Source organism: Heptranchias perlo, chromosome 4 (genome assembly GCF_035084215.1).
Source record: "Heptranchias perlo isolate sHepPer1 chromosome 4, sHepPer1.hap1, whole genome shotgun sequence".
Classification (NCBI taxonomy): domain Eukaryota; kingdom Metazoa; phylum Chordata; class Chondrichthyes; order Hexanchiformes; family Hexanchidae; genus Heptranchias; species Heptranchias perlo.
Genome location: NC_090328.1, coordinates 120824887 through 120842687, shown reverse-complemented (window position 1 = coordinate 120842687; position 17801 = coordinate 120824887). Strand labels below are relative to the sequence as shown.

Genomic DNA, 17801 nt, shown 5'->3' with positions numbered 1-17801 from the left:
ATGCCACTGCACCCAGCTGCTTCCCACCGTCCTTTATTTTCTTTAGATTGCACTTAAGCAAAATTAAGTAGAATAAAGTTACTACGTTTATCAAATCCCTCCACAGAACTTAAACTGCAAAAACATTCCCCTGAAAAATTCCCAAATTCCCCAGTGTTTGTAGAAATTGTTACGTTGATTAAATTAAATTTCTCCTGACGCTTCTGCACCCAAAGTGATTCATTGCTGAGAATCCCATTACCTTCCTTTGCCAAAAATATTTTTTTTTCAAAAAGCCGCTTTAGTTATCTTGCAAAGTGAAGTAAGGTTCAATTTCAGTTTCCTACAAACAGCGACACGAGGGCACACTTTCCCACTTTACTTGGCAATGTGCCAATCTTGTTACATGGGAGAGGTCAGGAGAGTTGAACATTGCTTCACAGCTATGCAATGAAGATGGAGTAACAAGGCCTGTTGTAAAGCTTTTACGGGTCTACAAAATACAGGTTTTTCTCACATCATTATTTGCAACTTCTTTTCAAGATACATATGTGCTGCATTACCCTGATTACTTCATTGGTAAATTGCACTGCCCAGTGTGGTACTTAACCATATAGTCTGGTGAACGCCCCAGTTTCAACCTATGTTGAGTTACTTGCATGAACAGTGCAAGATTACTACTGCAACCACTCAAGGCTACAAGGCCCCTTCTTCTGTCCCCTTGGGTCAATGGAAGTCCTCTAGCGGCCTGATTTTAACCTTTACCATTTGGTTCCAGTTCAGTTTATCACCTCTCCCTCCTCCACTCCCACCCCCATCATCTGCACTATAATGCCTTTGATGAATGTCTTTGCTGGGGAGACTGAGTTCACACTTGCCTCTGAGTCAGAAGGTTGTGGATTCAAGCCCCACTCCAGAGACAAGCACGTAATCTAGGCTGGCATTTCAGTGCAGCACTGAGGAATTGATGCATTGTTGAAGGTGCCATCCTTCAGTTGAGATATTAAAACCAAGGCCTTGTCGTTCCTCTCAGATAGATGTAAAAGATCCCATGGCACTATTTTATCTCTCAACCAACACCATCAAAAACAGATTAACTGGTTATTTATCTCGTTGCCATTTGTAGGACCTTGCTGGGAGCAAATTAGCTGCCGTGTTTGTCTACATAACAACAGTTACTACACTTCAAAAGTAATTAATTGGGAATGAAGCACTTTGGGACATCCTGGGATCATAAAAGACTTTATAAACATGCATATATCAAAGTATTGCTGCCATGACCTGCAACAAGCATAATGAAAGAAGAGGTTATTGAGATTAAAAATAGGGGTGTGACATTTGCCACCCTCCAGTTATTTGGCACAGTTTCCATTTCCAAAGATGTTTGAAAAATATGATTAATGCTTCCCCCCCCCTCCCTCAGTAGTCTAGGATGCTTACCATCTGGGTCTGGTATTTTTTCTATTTTCAGTCCCATTAACTACAGTTTTCGTTTGAATATTTAATTCCAGTAATGGCATCCTTCTGAGGGACTCCTACAGTCCTGTTTTCACTCTCCTCTGTAAAAACTGGGGAAAAGTGTTATCGCTATTCCTTGGCTCTAAATTACAAGATGGCGCCCACTGTCTCGAACTGGTCCTACCCGTTCTCTGGTGAGCCTTTCACTTGTTGTGTGCTTATTAAAGCACTTGCTACTTCCGTTTAGCTTGACTACTTGCTCATCAAAAGATTACCGCTTCCTCTTTCTGCACACCACACTAACAGGATTTCAACAGTGAGTGTTTGCCACATCGTCAGGAAATTATCTTCAGGTAATTATCAAACCTGATAGTGTGAAGGGAGTAACAACAACTACTTGCATTAATATAGCGCCTTTAACATAGTAAAACGTCCCAAGGCACTACACAGGAGCATTATCAAAAAAACTTAGACACTGAGCCACATAAGGAGATATTCGGACAGGTGCTTGGCCAAAGAGGTAGGTTTTAAGGAGCGTCTTAAACAAGGAGAGAGAGGTAGAGAGGCAAAGAGGTTTAGGGAGGGAATTCCACAACTTAGGGCCTAGGCAGCTGAAGGCACAGCCGCCTAGGGTGGACCGATGAAAATCGGGGATGTGCATGAGACAAGAATTGGAGGAACGCAGAGATCTCTGAGGGTTGTAGGACTGGAGGAGGTTACAGAGATAGTGAGGGGCGAGGCCTTGGAGGGATTGAAAACAAGGCTGAACATACCAGCTGCACCACCAGCACACCATAATGATGTCTATCTTCAGATATTAATTCAGATTCCTCATGTTGTCAGATCCTAGCCTATTCTCTCAGTGATGTCATCAGCACTATTTAAACAAAAATATTAAGGAAAGAGAGAAAGAAATAAAATGGTGTTAAAGTAAGTGAACTTTTTAGCAACCTCTTTTCCTGAGATCCCATCCTATTACCAAAAAATTTCACCTAAATCAGAATTTTTGGCTTAAATGGGTTACTCCTGTGTTAAAATAGTGCACAGAGGAATATTGTAGCAGCATGGTAATATCACCAACAATATTTTGTTCCTTACCATGTTTTGTAATTTTGTGTACGTGCGTGTGTATGTTCACTATTATGTGTGAAGTGAAGACAATGTGAAGTATGACAGTACCTTCACCACACAGACTGCAGCGGTTCAAGAAGGCGGCTCACCACCAACTTCTCAAGGGCAATTAGGGATGGGCAATAAATGCTGGCTTTGCCAGCGACGCCCACATCCTATGAACGAATCAAAAAAAAGGGGGTATAATTACGGTTGCCAACCCTCCAAGATTGCCCTGGAGTCTCCAGGAATTAAATCAAGGCAACATTTGACTGAGTGTGGCACCAAGGAGCCCTAGTAAAATTGAAGTCAATGGGAATCAGAGGGAAATCTCTCTAGTGGCTGGAGTCATACCTAGCACAAAGGAAGATGGTAGTGGTTGTTGGAGGCCAATCATCTCAGCCCCAGGACATTGCTGCAGGAGTTCCTCAGGGCAGTGTCCTAGGCCCAACCATCTTCAGCTGCTTCATCAATGACCTTCCCTCCATCATATGGTCAGAAATGGGGATGATCGCTGATAATTGCACAGTGTTCTGTTCCATTCACAACCCCTCAGATAATGAAGCAGTCCGAGCCCGCATGCAGCAAGACCTGGACAACATTGGGCTGATGACTGGCAAGTAACATTCGCGCCAGACAAGTGCCAGGCAATGACCATCTCCAACAAGAGAGAGTCTAACCACCTCCCCTTGACATTCAACGGCATTACCATCACCGAATCCCCCACCATCAACATCCTGGGGGTCACCATTGACCAGAAACTTAACTGGACCAGCCACATAAATACCGTGGCTACAAGAGCAAGACAGAGGCTGGGTATTCTGCGGTGAGTGACTCACCTCCTGACTCCCCAAAGCCTTTCCACCATCTACAAGGCACAGGTCAGGAGCGTGATGGAACACTCTCCACTTGCCTGGATGAGTGCAGCTCCAACAACACTGAAGAAGCTCGACACCATCCAGGACAAAGCAGCCCGCTTGATTGGTACCCCAACCACCACCCTAAACATTCACTCCCTTCACAACCGGCGCACTGTGGCTGCAGTGTGTACCATCCACAGGATGCACTGCAGCAACTCGCCAAGGCTTCTTCGACAGCACCTCCCAAACCCGCGACCTCTACCACCTAGAAGGACAAGGGCAGCAGGCCAGATGGGAACAACACCACCTGCACGTTCCCCTCCAAGTCACACACCACCCCAACTTGGAAATATATCGCCGTTCCTTCATCGTCACTTCCTAACAGCACTGTGGGAGAACCTTCACCACACGGACTGCAGCGGTTCATGAAGGCGGCTCACCACCGCCTTCTCAAGGGCAATTAGGGATGGGCAATAAATGCTGGCCTTGCCAGCGACGCCCACATCCCATGAACGAATTTAAAAAATTAAAGACTAATCTCCAGGACACCAGGGAGAAAAAACATAGGGACATTTAAAAAAATGTTTTTAATTTTCTTTGAACACTTTTGTTTACTAGTTATAAAAATATCGCACATGGGGGAAAAAAGGCTGTTTGACTGACTGTCAGGATTCATCCAATTGGATAATGAATAGACTGTTTGCTTTCCAATAGGCTGGGAAGGCGGGGTACCACAAGTCTGGGCACGTTGGACGACCAATGGCAGGAGTGTGGGGGAGGGATGGTTGGAGGTCACATGATGACACCGCCAGGAATATGTCCAACCAGGGTTGGCAACCCTCGGTATAATGGGTAATTATAGCATTCAAGCTCAGGAATTACAGTGTCTTCAGACGGATACTGCTGTGTTTCTGGAATCATTTATCAGTTTTTGTACTTTAAATATACAGTACAGTGTTGTTCATCCAAACACTGGAATCAGGTGCATCTATATATACAAGTACTGGCTCCATAGATTTACTTCCAAGGAGATAGGCCGCATAAACTGCAACTTTTATGGAGTTTTCTACCCTGGTTGCACAATCTTTTGTTAGAAATGGACATTTACAATCACTGTCGATCATTTGGCTCCTCTTGTCTAGCCATTGATTGAGTATAAAATTGGAACAGTCTGAACTGTAGATTAAGCGATTTTGATTGATGAGCTTTGCTATCAGAGCTTTGACTCGACTCAGAATTTTCAAATGCATTACCAGGGCACCATATTTTTCAAAAGACTGTCCAGTTATTTGTTCAGTGTGTATGTTTTATATTATGCCATATTACAGAACACCGCTGTTGATACCTGGGGGTTTAGTGGAGCATGTGATGGTCACATTTACAATGTGGCCTCAATAGATCAAAGTAAGACATTCACAGCCATTTTACGAACCCCCTGCAGCAATAAGTTCTGTTCATTAACAACTATTATACTCCTTCATTATACATCAGCTCACTTGGGAACACCAGTTTCCACTTTTGAGGGTATTGTTTTAAGGCGGAAGAGTTACGAAATATATTCTCAGTTTTTAACTAAAATAGCAATGAAGTGACTCAGTCAAAAGGAACTTGAAACAATTATAAAACTGCAGGAAGTGCTTTCATTCTACAGTGGATTATTGAAACAGTCAATCATTTGAACTTTCTTCCCAGCTTTAATGTTCAAATTATTAAAGGATACACCAACCCTGTGCTGTCTCTCCAGACTAGTGTAAGGAATCTTACAACACCAGGTTATAGTCCACATCATGGCTACTATCTCCAGACTAGGGTTGCCAACACTGCTGACTCAGTGGCCAAATAAGAACAGCATTGGCGTCTGGGAGCAAGACACATATTGACCAGCAAGAAAGACAAAGAAAATTAATAACTGATGTATATTGCGAGTGGCTGCATGGTTCAGTGCTACTGGGAGACAGACCTGTAGAGAAAATTCCACATGAAAGGGCATTGTCTTTTGTGTACAGTGAATAATAAAGATCTCTTTATTCTTTTAATATATGACAGATTGTAACTATACTCCTGTATTTGACTCTTATTGTACATAAGAGCCATTGACTGAAGGGTGGTTCAGTATGAACACTAGCTATGGGCAGAGTTTCAGATCAATCAGCGGTGGTAGAATGGCAAAAACCTGTGAAGAAACCTTTCGGTCGGTAGCACTGTTTATGAGCGATGAGTCTGGTGCTTGTTGCAAGCAGAGGTTCCGTGTGACATCCTGGGGGTCACCATTGACCAGAAACTTAACTGGACCAGCCATATAAATACTGTGGCTACAAGAGCAGGTCAGAGGCTGGGTATTCTGTAGCAAGTGACTCACCTCCTGACTCCCCAAAGCCTTTCCACCATCTACAAGGCACAAGTCAGGAGTGTGATGGAATACTCTCCACTTGCCCAGATGAGTGCAGCTCCAACAACACTCAAGAAGGTCGACACTCCCCAGGATAAAGCAGCCTGTTTGATTGGCACCCCATCCACCACCCTAAACATTCACTCCCTTCACCACCGGCGCACTGTGGCTGCAGCGTGTACCATCCACAGGATGCACTGCAGCAACTCACCAAGGCTTCTTCGACAGCACCTCCCAAACCCGCGACCTCTACCACCTAGAAGGACATGGACGCATGGGAACACCACCACCTGCACATTCCCCTCCAAGTCACACACCATCCCGACTTGGAAATATATCGCCGTTCCTTCATCATCGCTGGGTCAAAATCCTGGAACTCCCTTCCTAACAGCACTGTGGGAGAAACTTCACCACACGGACTGCAGCAGTTCAAGAAGGCAGCTCACCATCACCTTCTCAAGGGCAATTAGGGATGGGCAATAAATGCTGGCCTTGCCAGCGACGCCCACATCCCATGAATGAATAGAAAAAAATCAGTAGGGGAGTAGATTTCGTTCAGATCAGCACAATCCCGGGAAAGTCCAGAAGCATTGCCCACCAATTTACCACTGCAACTACAATGGCAATAAGAGCTGAGAGCAGACCATCGTCCGACTGACACCAAATGGAATGTAGATTCCAATCAGAATGTAAGTGCAGTCAATTCTGTGTTCAGGATAATGGCATAAATTAAGCCATGGTCTGTGGGTGGTCTAATGCCATAACCAATTCAGAGGGCTAACCACATGAGCATGTAGTGGAGTCAGTGTCCTGTTAACATAGGGTTGCCAACTTTCATTGGACATATCCCTGGAGGTGTCCTCCAGACCTCCCGACTCCAACTGCCCCACCCAGTCAAATGGCCTCTTCCCCCATCTCCATCATTTTTATAACTAATAAGGGAAAGTGTTCAAAAAGAATGTAAAGAGCCGTTACAGTTTTTCTCCTGGGTGTTGCTCGCAGCAGATTAATCTTTAATTCCTGGAGACTCCAGGTCAATCCTGGAGAGCTGGCAACCTGGTGTTAATACCCCCCTGCATTTCATGTAGCATTGGTTGTGAGGCTTGGGTTCTTGGTCTGTCTTCAAGGTAATGCCATGAACTCTGCAAGATTCCTTTCAATTTGTCATCATTTTCTCTGTATCAGTTGGTTTATCAGAACATTATACCTTTACCCTGGTAAGTTTACTGTAATCACACCGCTGTTATCCTTTGGGTAGTTCATTTTGTCCTTTGGAAGATGAGATTGGGACACCCCAGGAGTCCGTCAGTATTTGCAGGGTGGGGTCTCCCACTCAGAGCATTTTAAAAACCACTGCCATACAGTTGGAAGAGAAAAAAGTTCATGTGCATAGATTGGCAACACAATGCGCATGTTCGCAGTACTTCGAAATAGATGTCTGCACTCAAAACCAGAGGGCACAGATTTAAGGCAATTGGCAAAAGAACCAGCGGGGAGATGAGGAGAGTTTTTTTTTTACGCAGCGAGTTGTTATGGTCTGGAATGCACTGCCTGAAAGGGCAGTGGAAGCAGATTCAATAATAACTTTTGAAAGGGGATTGGACAAATACTTGAAGGGGAAAAATTTGCAGGGCCATGGGGAGAGAGCAGGGGGGATTGGAACTAATTGGATGGTTCTTTCAAAGAGCCGGCATAGGCACGATGGGCCGAATGGCCTCCTTCTGCGCTGTTTCATTCTATGATTCTATGAAAATATATAATGTTGGGTCTGCTCCACTGAAAATTAGGAGTGTAAACCAGGCAGCTCTGCTCAGTGCAACTTTAAAGGCTGCACTGCTAAATCTGGATTAAAGCACCAAGACTCGGTGTCAGCAAGGTATAATATGCAACGGTCATGCTCCTAATAAGGTCATCCTTGCAGTGACTTTCTGCCCAGAGTGCTGGTATCCTATCAAAACACATAAAATTTAAGGATTAGAAGCAACTCTGGAATGGAGATGTGGTAATCTTAGCGGTGGGGAAATGATACGCGGGGAAAGTGTCATAAAAAAATAAAACCTATCGAAAAAGAGAAATGTAACCAGCTCTTTTCCCGGGGCTGACAACATGTGCTGATAAAGCCAATGATAATGTTCTTAATGACTGCTATAAATAAACACCAGTAACCTCTTCCAAGGTGCTGTGGTTTCAGACTTAGTTTATTTCCCTACTCTTCCTTGTTAGGAGTTAGCATGATGTGGAGATGCCGGTGATGGACTGGGGTTGACAATTGTAAACAATTTTACAACACCAAGTTATAGTCCAGCAATTTTATTTTAAATTCACACGCTTTCGGAGGCTTCCTCCTTCCTCAGGTGAACGACGTCGAAATCGTTCACCTGAGGAAGGAGGAAGCCTCCAAAAGCTTGTGAATTTAAAATAAAATTGCTGGACTATAACTTGGTGTTGTAAAATTGTTTACAGGAGTTAGCAAGCTACCTTTACGTATCAGTGACGGAGAGAAGGACATTTGTCACGATGGGGTTCAGGTTATATTCCATCAGACTAAACAATGGTGTCACGCAGCTAGGTGACGGCAAGGTTATCCCACGGCTCCACCAATTTGCTTGCATCCCCGCTACCAGATTCAGATCTTCACGGAATGGAATAAAACCAGTAAAACGCCAGATTAAGAAAGATATTTCAGTGTTTACTATTGTATTGGGGTAGGGAGCTGGGTATTGAAATTAGCACCGTAGTTGACTAATGAAAATAGAGGCTATTGGAACCAAGGCATCTTCAGGAGCAAAAGGGGGTGAATTTAGAACGGCTCTCCTCTCGGGTGCCGAAAATGGTGCCATTAGCTGGGCACTATGGCCCCCATGCCCGATTCTCCAATCCTCACTCCCGTCAAGTGAAGCTCCACATCAGGAATGTAACCTCTCCGAATCTACCCTGTAACAATCCCTTGTCAGGGGACTTTCAGATTGACAATCAGCCACGTTTGTAAGTTGTTAGGAGCAGATCGAATGACATCATTTGGTGGGGAGGGGGCGAGATTTCTTCTGTTCATTATTTGTAGCAAAATTGTAAATGCAATATTTACACTTGAATTAAAGATTTTGTCACAACTCAAGAACAGAGGAAATCCCCCCACAGGGAGTATTAAAGTGCCCTCCATGTTTGCCACAGTCTTCATCGAAACTGACTAAAAAATAAAATGTGTTTATTTCTATTTGAAAGGTGTATCCCAGCACCTAAGAATGCCCAGTGAGGAGTAAGAAAGAATTTGCATTTATATAGCAACTTTCACCACATCCCAAAGCGCTTTACAGCCAATGAAGTACTTTTGAAGTGTAGTCACAGTTGTAATGTAGGAAACGCGGCAGCCAATTTGTGCACAGCAAGATCCCACAAACAGCAAAGTGATAATGACCAGATAATCTGTTTTTAGTGATGTTGGTTGAGGGATAAATATTGGCCTGGACACCAGGGAGAACTCCCCTGCTCGTCTTCGAAATTGTGAAGCAAGCATCAATCCCAGGATAAATTTCAAGCACCGTGCATGCCATGCATTGATGTTAGAAAAGGCCAGTTTCCTCTGTGTGTGTGGCTGGTTTTGTCTGTAGCTTGAGATTTGGTTAACATAGATGCGTCCAGCAAAGTGCAGCGGAAACTATTTTTAAATTGTGTGAAATCTAGAATAAACGCTGCCCTTTTACTGGGCAAATGAGTGGTTTAGTCTCCTGTTGGTTCACTTGCTTCAGACAAACTGGGCGATGCAAGCACACCCAGTGGTGATGGTATCACCGCACCCAACACCAGCGGCTTCTCAAAGTCATCAGCATTGCTGTGAGGTGGTGCTGATCCGATGGGAGGGAAGGTCAGGGAGCAAGTTATCACTGGCTTGCTCTGAGTGCATGTCCTAGTAGCTGGTTTGACTCAAAGGTTCTCTGATTAACACCCAATCGGGCAGAGGCAACACAATCAAGAGTGCAGAAATCAAACACAAAACTTTCGGAGTTTTCCTATAGGTGGAAAGCACAGGGTTAATTTGCACCTCCCCTCCCTCCCTGCTGGTATTTTTAAAGTTCTATGAAATACTTGAAGGGGAAAAATTTGCAGAGCTATGGGGAAAGGGCAGGGGGAGTGGGACTAATTGGATAGCTCTTTCAAAGAGCTGGCACAGGCACGATGGGCCAAATGGCCTCCTTCTGTGCTATATGATTCTAGATGGAATTATCTTGAGATTGACCCACAATTAGTTTCATAAATCCATAGACTAGGGGTCGCCAACCCTCCAGGATTGCCCTGGAGTCTCCAGGAATTAAAGACCAATCCCCAGGTCACTGCTGCGAGCAACACCTGGGAGAAAAACCATAGGGGCGTTTAAAAAAAAATTGTGTTTTTTAAAAATGTTCTTTGAACACTTCTGCTTATTAATTATAAAAACATCAGACATGGGAAAAAAGGCTGTTTGAATGCCAGTCAAGAACCATCCAATCGGGTAACAAAGAATATGTTTGTTTTCCAATTGGCCGTGGGAAGGCGGGGCTCCACGAGGGTGGACATGTCGGGCGACCAATGACGGGAGTGTGGGGGCGGGGCGGTTGGAAGCAGGAGGTTGTGTGATGACACCTCCAAGAATATGTCCAACCAGAGTTGGCGACCCTACCACAGACAAACTATATAATTCCACCCCAACCTTGCCATCAGCACCAGTGATTGTGAGGCACAATATCTGCAGAAGAGCTCTCCACACCCCAGTCCAGTGTAACGGAGGAACACAAGGCATCGCACAAGAGCAACCATGTTAACCATGGAGTTCTACAAAATAAGTTAATTATTGAAAAGAGCTGGGGGAATTATCCATCGTAAAGCTTCCTCCCAACTACTCCCTTAAAATGACCCACCACCCTTGACTGAAACCTTGTGCCGTGAAGTACCCGGAACACATTTTTGTGGCCCGATCCCCCACTTTGCGCCACTGAGCTCTCGATGTCACTTGCGGTGCAGTGGGGAGGCACCGAGAAATCCTGGGAGGGCAAGTTGAGAGAAAGAGTTATCATTGGGCTGCTCTTGCATACTTCCTAAGGGCTACTTCGGAGGGGCATAAGCTGAGAACTGGGGCACATCCACCCCACAACCCACCCCATCCCCCTCCCCAATTTTACCGGCATATCCCGTGGAGACCTGGAGAAAGGGGGAGCAACTTGAAAAAGAGGAGTATGTACCGTAGCAAAGCAGTTGCTGTCAAACTTCATAAAAGATTCTTTTTGAACCACTCTAATTCCATTCAACAGGCTGAACTCCTCACCGCATAAACTATCTCCTTATTCGTCCTATTGTTTGGTTTTCCCGCGCCCACTTTCAACTCTTCTGTTTTGTGCTTGAAATGTCAAACATGCAGAGAGGAGTAGACAAAAGGAATGAGAGTTTCCATGCCGTGATTAAGTGGTGGATCATTTCTGCCCACCAGAAAGAAATATCCTCGGGTTGGATTATCAGTATCTCTGCAAATGGATTTGTTTAATCTTCATACGGTCATAATCGAAAGTGCTGCAGTAATCCCAGTCCAGCTGATGTTCTTGTAGCACCAGATCTCACAAACTGGTGCAAGTGAAGTGTGGCACATACTGTCCTCCCATTAATGAGCTATATATTGCTATTAGCTTGAATGACTGCATAGTTTTGTTCTAAATAATAACATTGCCATTACTAAAGGAATAACAACAATAACTTGCAACAACTTAACGTATAAAATTCTGACAGGGCTAGACATACTGGATGCATGGCTGGGGGGGGTCCAGAACGAGGGGTCCCAGTCTCAGGATACAGGGTAGGACATTTAGGACTGAGATGAGGAGAAATTTCTTCACTCAGAGGGTGTTTAACCTGTGGAATTCTCTACCACAGAAGGCTGTGGAGGCCAAGTCACTGAATATATTTAAGAAGGAGCTGGATAGATTTCTAGACACAAAAGGCATCATTGAGAAAGAGCGGGAATATGGTATTGAGATAGAGGATCAGCCATGATCATATTGAATGCTGGAGCAGGCTCGAAGGGCCGAATGGCCTACTCCTGCTCCTATTTTCGATGTTTCTATGTTCATACAGCACCTTCAATGTAGTAAAACGTCCCAAGGCACTTCACAGGAATGTTACCAGACAAAATGTGATACCGAGCCACATCAGGTGAGTCTTAAAGAAGGAGAGAGGCAGAGAGGTTTAGGGAAGGAATTGCGGAGCCTAGGGCCTAGGCAGCTGAAGGCACAGCCGCCAATGGTGGAGCGAAGAAAATCGGGGCTGCGCAAGAGGCCAGAATTGGAGGAACGCAGTGATCTCAGAGGGCTGGAGGAGGTTACAGAGATAGGGAGGGGCAAGACCATGGAGGGGTTTGAACACAAAGGTGAGAATTTTAAAATCGAGATTGATTATCAGCCAGCAAAGTCAAATGGGCTGTATCCGACCATCTTATCTCCTTAACCAATGAGATTTAAGGATTTTTTTACTCGTTCGTGGGATATGGGCGTCGCTGGCGAGGCCGGCATTTATTGCCCATCCCTAATTGCCCTCGAGAAGGTGGTGGTGAGCCGCCTCCTTGAACCATTGCAGTCCGTGTGGTGAAGGTTCTCCCACAGTGCTGTTAGGAAGGGAGTTCCAGGATTTTGACCCAGCGACAATGAAGGAAAGGCGATATATTTCCAAGTCAGGATGGTGTGTGACTTGGAGGGGAACATGCAGGTGGTGTTGTTCCCATGTGCCTGCTGCTCTTGTCCTTCTAGGTGGTAGAGGTCGCGGGTTTGGGAGGTGCTGTCGAAGAAGATTGAGAAAGAAACAAAGGAACGATAGAGAAGTAGGGTGAAATAGAGTCAAATCAGGTACAGAAAGAGAAATAAAGAGAGGGAAAGAAAGATTGAATAAAGAAAGAGAGAAAAAATGAGACAGAAAGGAAAAGTAAGAAAAAATTACAACATTTAAAATTTTAAAAATCTCTAAGAACAATTTACTACTTGTAGGAATGAGACTCCACAGTTTCAATTGTTCCCTTTCTTGGCTGGAGAGATTGTGTGACATTGCAGGAACATAAATTGCCTCATTAAAAAGGTACTTACGCTGTTAAGTACCAGCCCTAACTTTCTGTGGCGAGCTTAATGGGCAATAAACGTGCAAATGCAGAAATTTCGTGAAACTCACGGGGAGGTTGAGGACGAGCTGCCGTTTTCGAGAGGCTAACGGCAGAGCAGCACAAATCGTCCAGCAACTTGTGGCGATTCGCAATTCGCAGGGTATCTCTTCCTCGCCACAAATTAATAACGGCCAGCGCCATTAAACGCGCTGGTATTTTGGCAGCAAATTCTGGCCCATTATACTGTCTTGATATCAAGTCAAAATGGCTTGTGACACAATGCCCTCAATTACAAGACTGTCTAGTTCCTAGTTCTTATCTAGTGCCCAAGGGTACTTGACCTAAAGGAAGAAGCATCCTTCTTTGTTTGGTTGACACACCTACTTCTATATGTAGTAAATCGGCATTTTGACACTGAAGTCACTTAAGGAAGTAATCCCTTGGTCTGGAATACATCAACCACAAAGGCTAACATTTGTATTTGGGTATTGGAGCAGGAAATTTTGCATTTCCATTTGCTACTGTTCATTATTCTCGCTTCAATATTTTGCGAATTTGTTTTAAAGTATGTTGTTTTATTTTATCTTATCTATCCAAGGAAAATATACAATTGTAGGGCCCGCAGATTTAATCAAAACTGCTAGAAATGGCAATCTGGATAAGTACGAATAGCCTTAGAGAATGGTATTATTCGAACCGACCATATCTTTCATACTGTTAAGCTGCCGGGATAGCTGAGACTCTTATTCTAATAGTTAGCTCTCTTTTTCTCTGCACAGAAACCTCCTCCCAGTCTCCTGGAGGATGACACTGAGCTGAAAAAGGAAAAGAGCAGAAGAAGAACTGACTCACCAAACCCTGTCCATTTGCCTCCCGGACAAGAGAGAAGAATGGAAATGGAAGGGCAGCTTCATGGTCCAAAGAATGTTAGTGCAGTGGCACCAAAAGTCACGGCCTCAGAGTCTACCATTGTAGACGGCCAGCTGAATCACTGCGTTGGTAAAGGCCTCAATGGCATTCAGAGCAGGCATGAATCATTGGACAGCGACGTCGAAAAGGAGATCAGGTATCTCGACGAAGTCTTGGAAGCAAACTGCTGCGATTCCGTCCTGGAGAACGGATCGAATGTACCTCCTTCTCCCGAGCCGAGTGCAGTAATGGTGGACGGGCGAAATCCATCTGTTTCCATGACACCGGACGGTCCGGTCTCACCTGCCAATTACGTCATAACTGTTGTTAGAAAAGAGTCGCCTTTGGTTGAGCAGCAGGCCACTAGTGACACGAAGAAGGATGAGATTAAGTCCAATGGCCATTCTCCAGGTACCACCACGGCAGAACCTATTCCCAATCACAACAATCTGGTAAGGGAGCAGCAGCTGGCAAATTCCAGAAGATCTTCCAAAGATGGCGAAACAGCAACCACCACTCTGAAGAAAGAAGCCAAGTTTGAGCTCCGAGCCTATCACGAGGACAAGAAGCCCTCCAAACTTTTTGTAGATGACGATAAAAACGAAGCGTATAAGATTAAGAAAACTAGAGCATCTGAGGAAATAGCAGAACTTGAAAGAGCAAGACTGGAAGTCATTAAAAGCCAGGTCGTAAAGAAGAATCCTAGTATTGCAGAGAAATGGAAGCCACCACAAGAGAAGTCTATTGAGGACCAGTTGGACCCAGATAAGTTAGAATCGCACAAGAAATATGCAGAACGAAAGCAGAAGAAACAAGATGGAGGTCTGTCCCCGGTTTCTCCAAAGCAGAAAGCCCATGTTTTCGTAACACCGGAGCCTGTCAATATAAACAGAGAAGATGTTGTCACGGAACAAATAGATTTTTCTGCAGCTAGGAAGCAGTTCTTAAAGATGGAGAACACGTCCGAGCCCAGCACTCAGCATAGTCAAAAGCGACCGGTGATCACTAAAGGGGTTTCTGTAAGGCCAGTAATAAAGATGTCAGAGGCACCTAAAAAGGAAAAGAATGCAGCTTTGGTTACAGTAACTGAGCTAACTGAGGAACAAGGGCAGGCAGTGCATATAGGGGCCAGTGAAGTGTCTGTCGTTAAAGTTTGCAAAGTCAGCTTCGTGCCCGATGAAGGACAAGACCCCGAAATCCAGGGGACTCCTCCATCACCACAAACTGTGCTGCAGAAAGAAGTATCGGGCATAGGGCAACCTCCACGGGTCTCTCCTGACCAATTGACCAGCGACAGCGTGAAGCACGAGATGGACAGCAAGGTCTATGTGGACGATGAAGGGTTTACCCGGGTCAGGGCGGTTCTGACGGTACTAAAGGAAGATGATGACAATGACATTTCAGACCATTATTTCAAATGCGTCAGTCTTCCGAGCACTACAGAAGAACTCGATTCTGGCTTGGATGAGTTGTCCCTTCGATCCCAAGATACCACTGTGATGGAAACTCTTTCCAATGACTTCAGTATTGATAATGTGAGTGATAGCGGTGCTTCAAATGAGACGATGAACGTTTCCCTGGACTACTCACTGGGTGGATCCCAAGAGTTTTCCCAGCCACAAACACCCCAAGCATTAACTCCTGGCGACCGGGAAAGAGGTGAAAGCTCCTACAAGAGAGAAGGAATTTTGACATCGCTCAGTGACGATGAATTGTACAACCAAACGTATTCACTGCTGTCAGATACAGAGCAAGAGCTACAGTACCATGCAGAAATGGTAGTCCAGAACGCAATTCAACTCGCGCTCGCACAGGAGAACCGTACGCCCACGTGGACAGGTGCAGAAAGTCAGACTGCGTCACAGCAGCAAACTGCGTTGGGCGTTGACCCTGCGCCTCTGTCTAAATCATGGACTGTCGTGTCTGAGCCGTCACAAACACCGCCTCCAGCGCAGGAACACAAACCCCATTTGCCAAAGAGTTCAGCAGCTGACGAGGCGGAGCACCGAAAGGAGGACTACCTCCAGTTCCCTGCGGCGGCCAGACAGTGCGGCACCACGGAGGTCGTCAGCACCGTGTCGCATCCTTCGCTGTACAGGCCGGAATTCAGTCCTTTCAGTGACAACGCCAACTATCTGGAGCCCACCGATTACTCCAAAGGCAACGTCTTCGTCAGCCATTCGCAGGAGCCGGAGGTAATCGCCCAAAGTGGGCCCTTTAAGCTGCGTTCGCGCAAGCAGAAGACCCTGTCGATGATTGAGCAGGAAATCCGAGCGGCCCAAGAGCGAGAGGAAGAGCTTCGGCGCCAGAGGGAGGTCCTAAGGACCGTGCAGAGCCCCACCAAAATCAACCAGCCTCTGCGGCCAACACCAGCCTCTTCTTCCAGAACGGCCCCTGGTAAGATTCTGAAACCCTTTGCAGATATTGCACATCAGTGAGGCAGGTTGGGATCTTTGTCGTGCACTGTGCATTGCATCCTTGATTCAAATTCATGAGCCTTACCATTGGGGAAATGTATCTCTGGTTTGGGAAGTGAACTCATTTCAGTTTTGTTTCAGAGACTATAAACAACAGAATTTGCAGCACTATGAAGGAAAGCCCCTGATATCCCTTCTCGTTCCTCTTCTCCAACATAGACAATCACAGCATTATTGATTCCTCAACAAAGATTTCACTTTCTTTTATCTACAATTTTTTTTTCAACATAGTGTAGATTTCTTTTTCACCCATAGACCAGTGAAGGACCAGGGCAGCAGGCACATGGGAACACCATCATCTCCAAGTTACCCACTAACTCGTACGCCGTCCCAGTATATCGGCCGTTCCTTCATCGTCGCTGGGTCACAATCCTGGAACTCCCTTCCTAACAGCACTGTGGGAGAACCTTCACCACACGGACTGCAGCGGTTCAAGAAGGCGGCTCACCACCACCTTCTCAAGGGCAATTAGGGATGGGCAATAAATGCTGGCCTTGCCAGCGACGCCCACGTCCCGAGAATGAATTAAAAAACAGAAAGAGGGAAACTCTGTAGAGTAGTTATGCAGGGCATCTGTAAATTGGCTGGGTGCTCGTTAACAGCACTTTTGTCATTGAATCCACTTTCCCTCAGACCTGATGTCACCTAATGGTTCTGTTCTTTTAATTTTTGTCGATGACTGCTTTCGCCCAAAGCACAGACTTTGAATTATCTTTGAATTTGGGATTGGTCAGTCTCCAAACGGAAGTGAACCAAGTTCAAGATAAGAGAACATTTTGTGCCTTGAAATCTCATACTGGTGAGCTGAAAGCTGCATTATCAAAATTAAAACAAACGAAGAACAGAATTGCATAGGAACATAGGAGCAGGAGGAGGCCATTCAGCCCCTCGAGCCTATTCCACCATTCAATTAGATCATGGCTGATCTGTATCTTAACTTTGTCTACCCCCACCTTGGTTCCGTAACCCTTAATACCCTTGCCTAACAAAAATCTATCTACCTCAGTTTTGAAAATTTCAATTGTCCCCCAGCCTCAACAGCTTTTTGGGGGAGAGAGTTCCAGATTTCCATTACCCTTTGTGTGAAGAAGTGCTTCCTGACATCACCCCTGAACGGCCTGGCTCTAATTTTAAGGTTAGGCCCCCTTTGTCCTGGACTCTCCCACCAGAGGAAATAGTTTCTTTCTATCTACCCTATCAAATCTTTTAATCATCTTAAACACCTCAATTAGATCACCCCTTAATCTTCTATACTCGAGGGAATACAAGCCTAGTCTGTGCAACCTGCTCTCATAATTTAACCCTTTTAGCCCTGGTATCATTCTGGTGAAACTGCGCTGCACCCCCTCCAAGGCCAATCTATCCTTCCTGAGATGAGCAGGGTCATTCTGGGTACAACTGTAAACTTGGCTTTTGTTTTGCTTTGCTCAGTCTGTAGCTTTGTTCAAGTGGTTGAGTTCAGTATTTTTCAAACAAAGCCTGCGTGTAAACTGTGACATTCTCCTTCTGTT

General features: G+C 45.2%; 1 protein-coding gene across 3 annotated transcripts in view; it reads left to right on the top strand.

Moving 5' to 3' along the window:
- Positions 1-17801, top strand: part of LOC137321262 (A-kinase anchor protein 2) — a 152106-nt gene that overhangs the window by 104701 nt on the left and 29604 nt on the right. For all 3 annotated transcript variants that reach the window (XM_067983608.1, XM_067983607.1, XM_067983609.1), the window contains exon 2: positions 13684-16210. In XM_067983608.1, coding sequence (XP_067839709.1) covers positions 13795-16210 — 2416 coding nt within the window. In that variant the 5' untranslated portion in view covers positions 13684-13794. The remainder of the gene's footprint in view (positions 1-13683; positions 16211-17801) is intronic.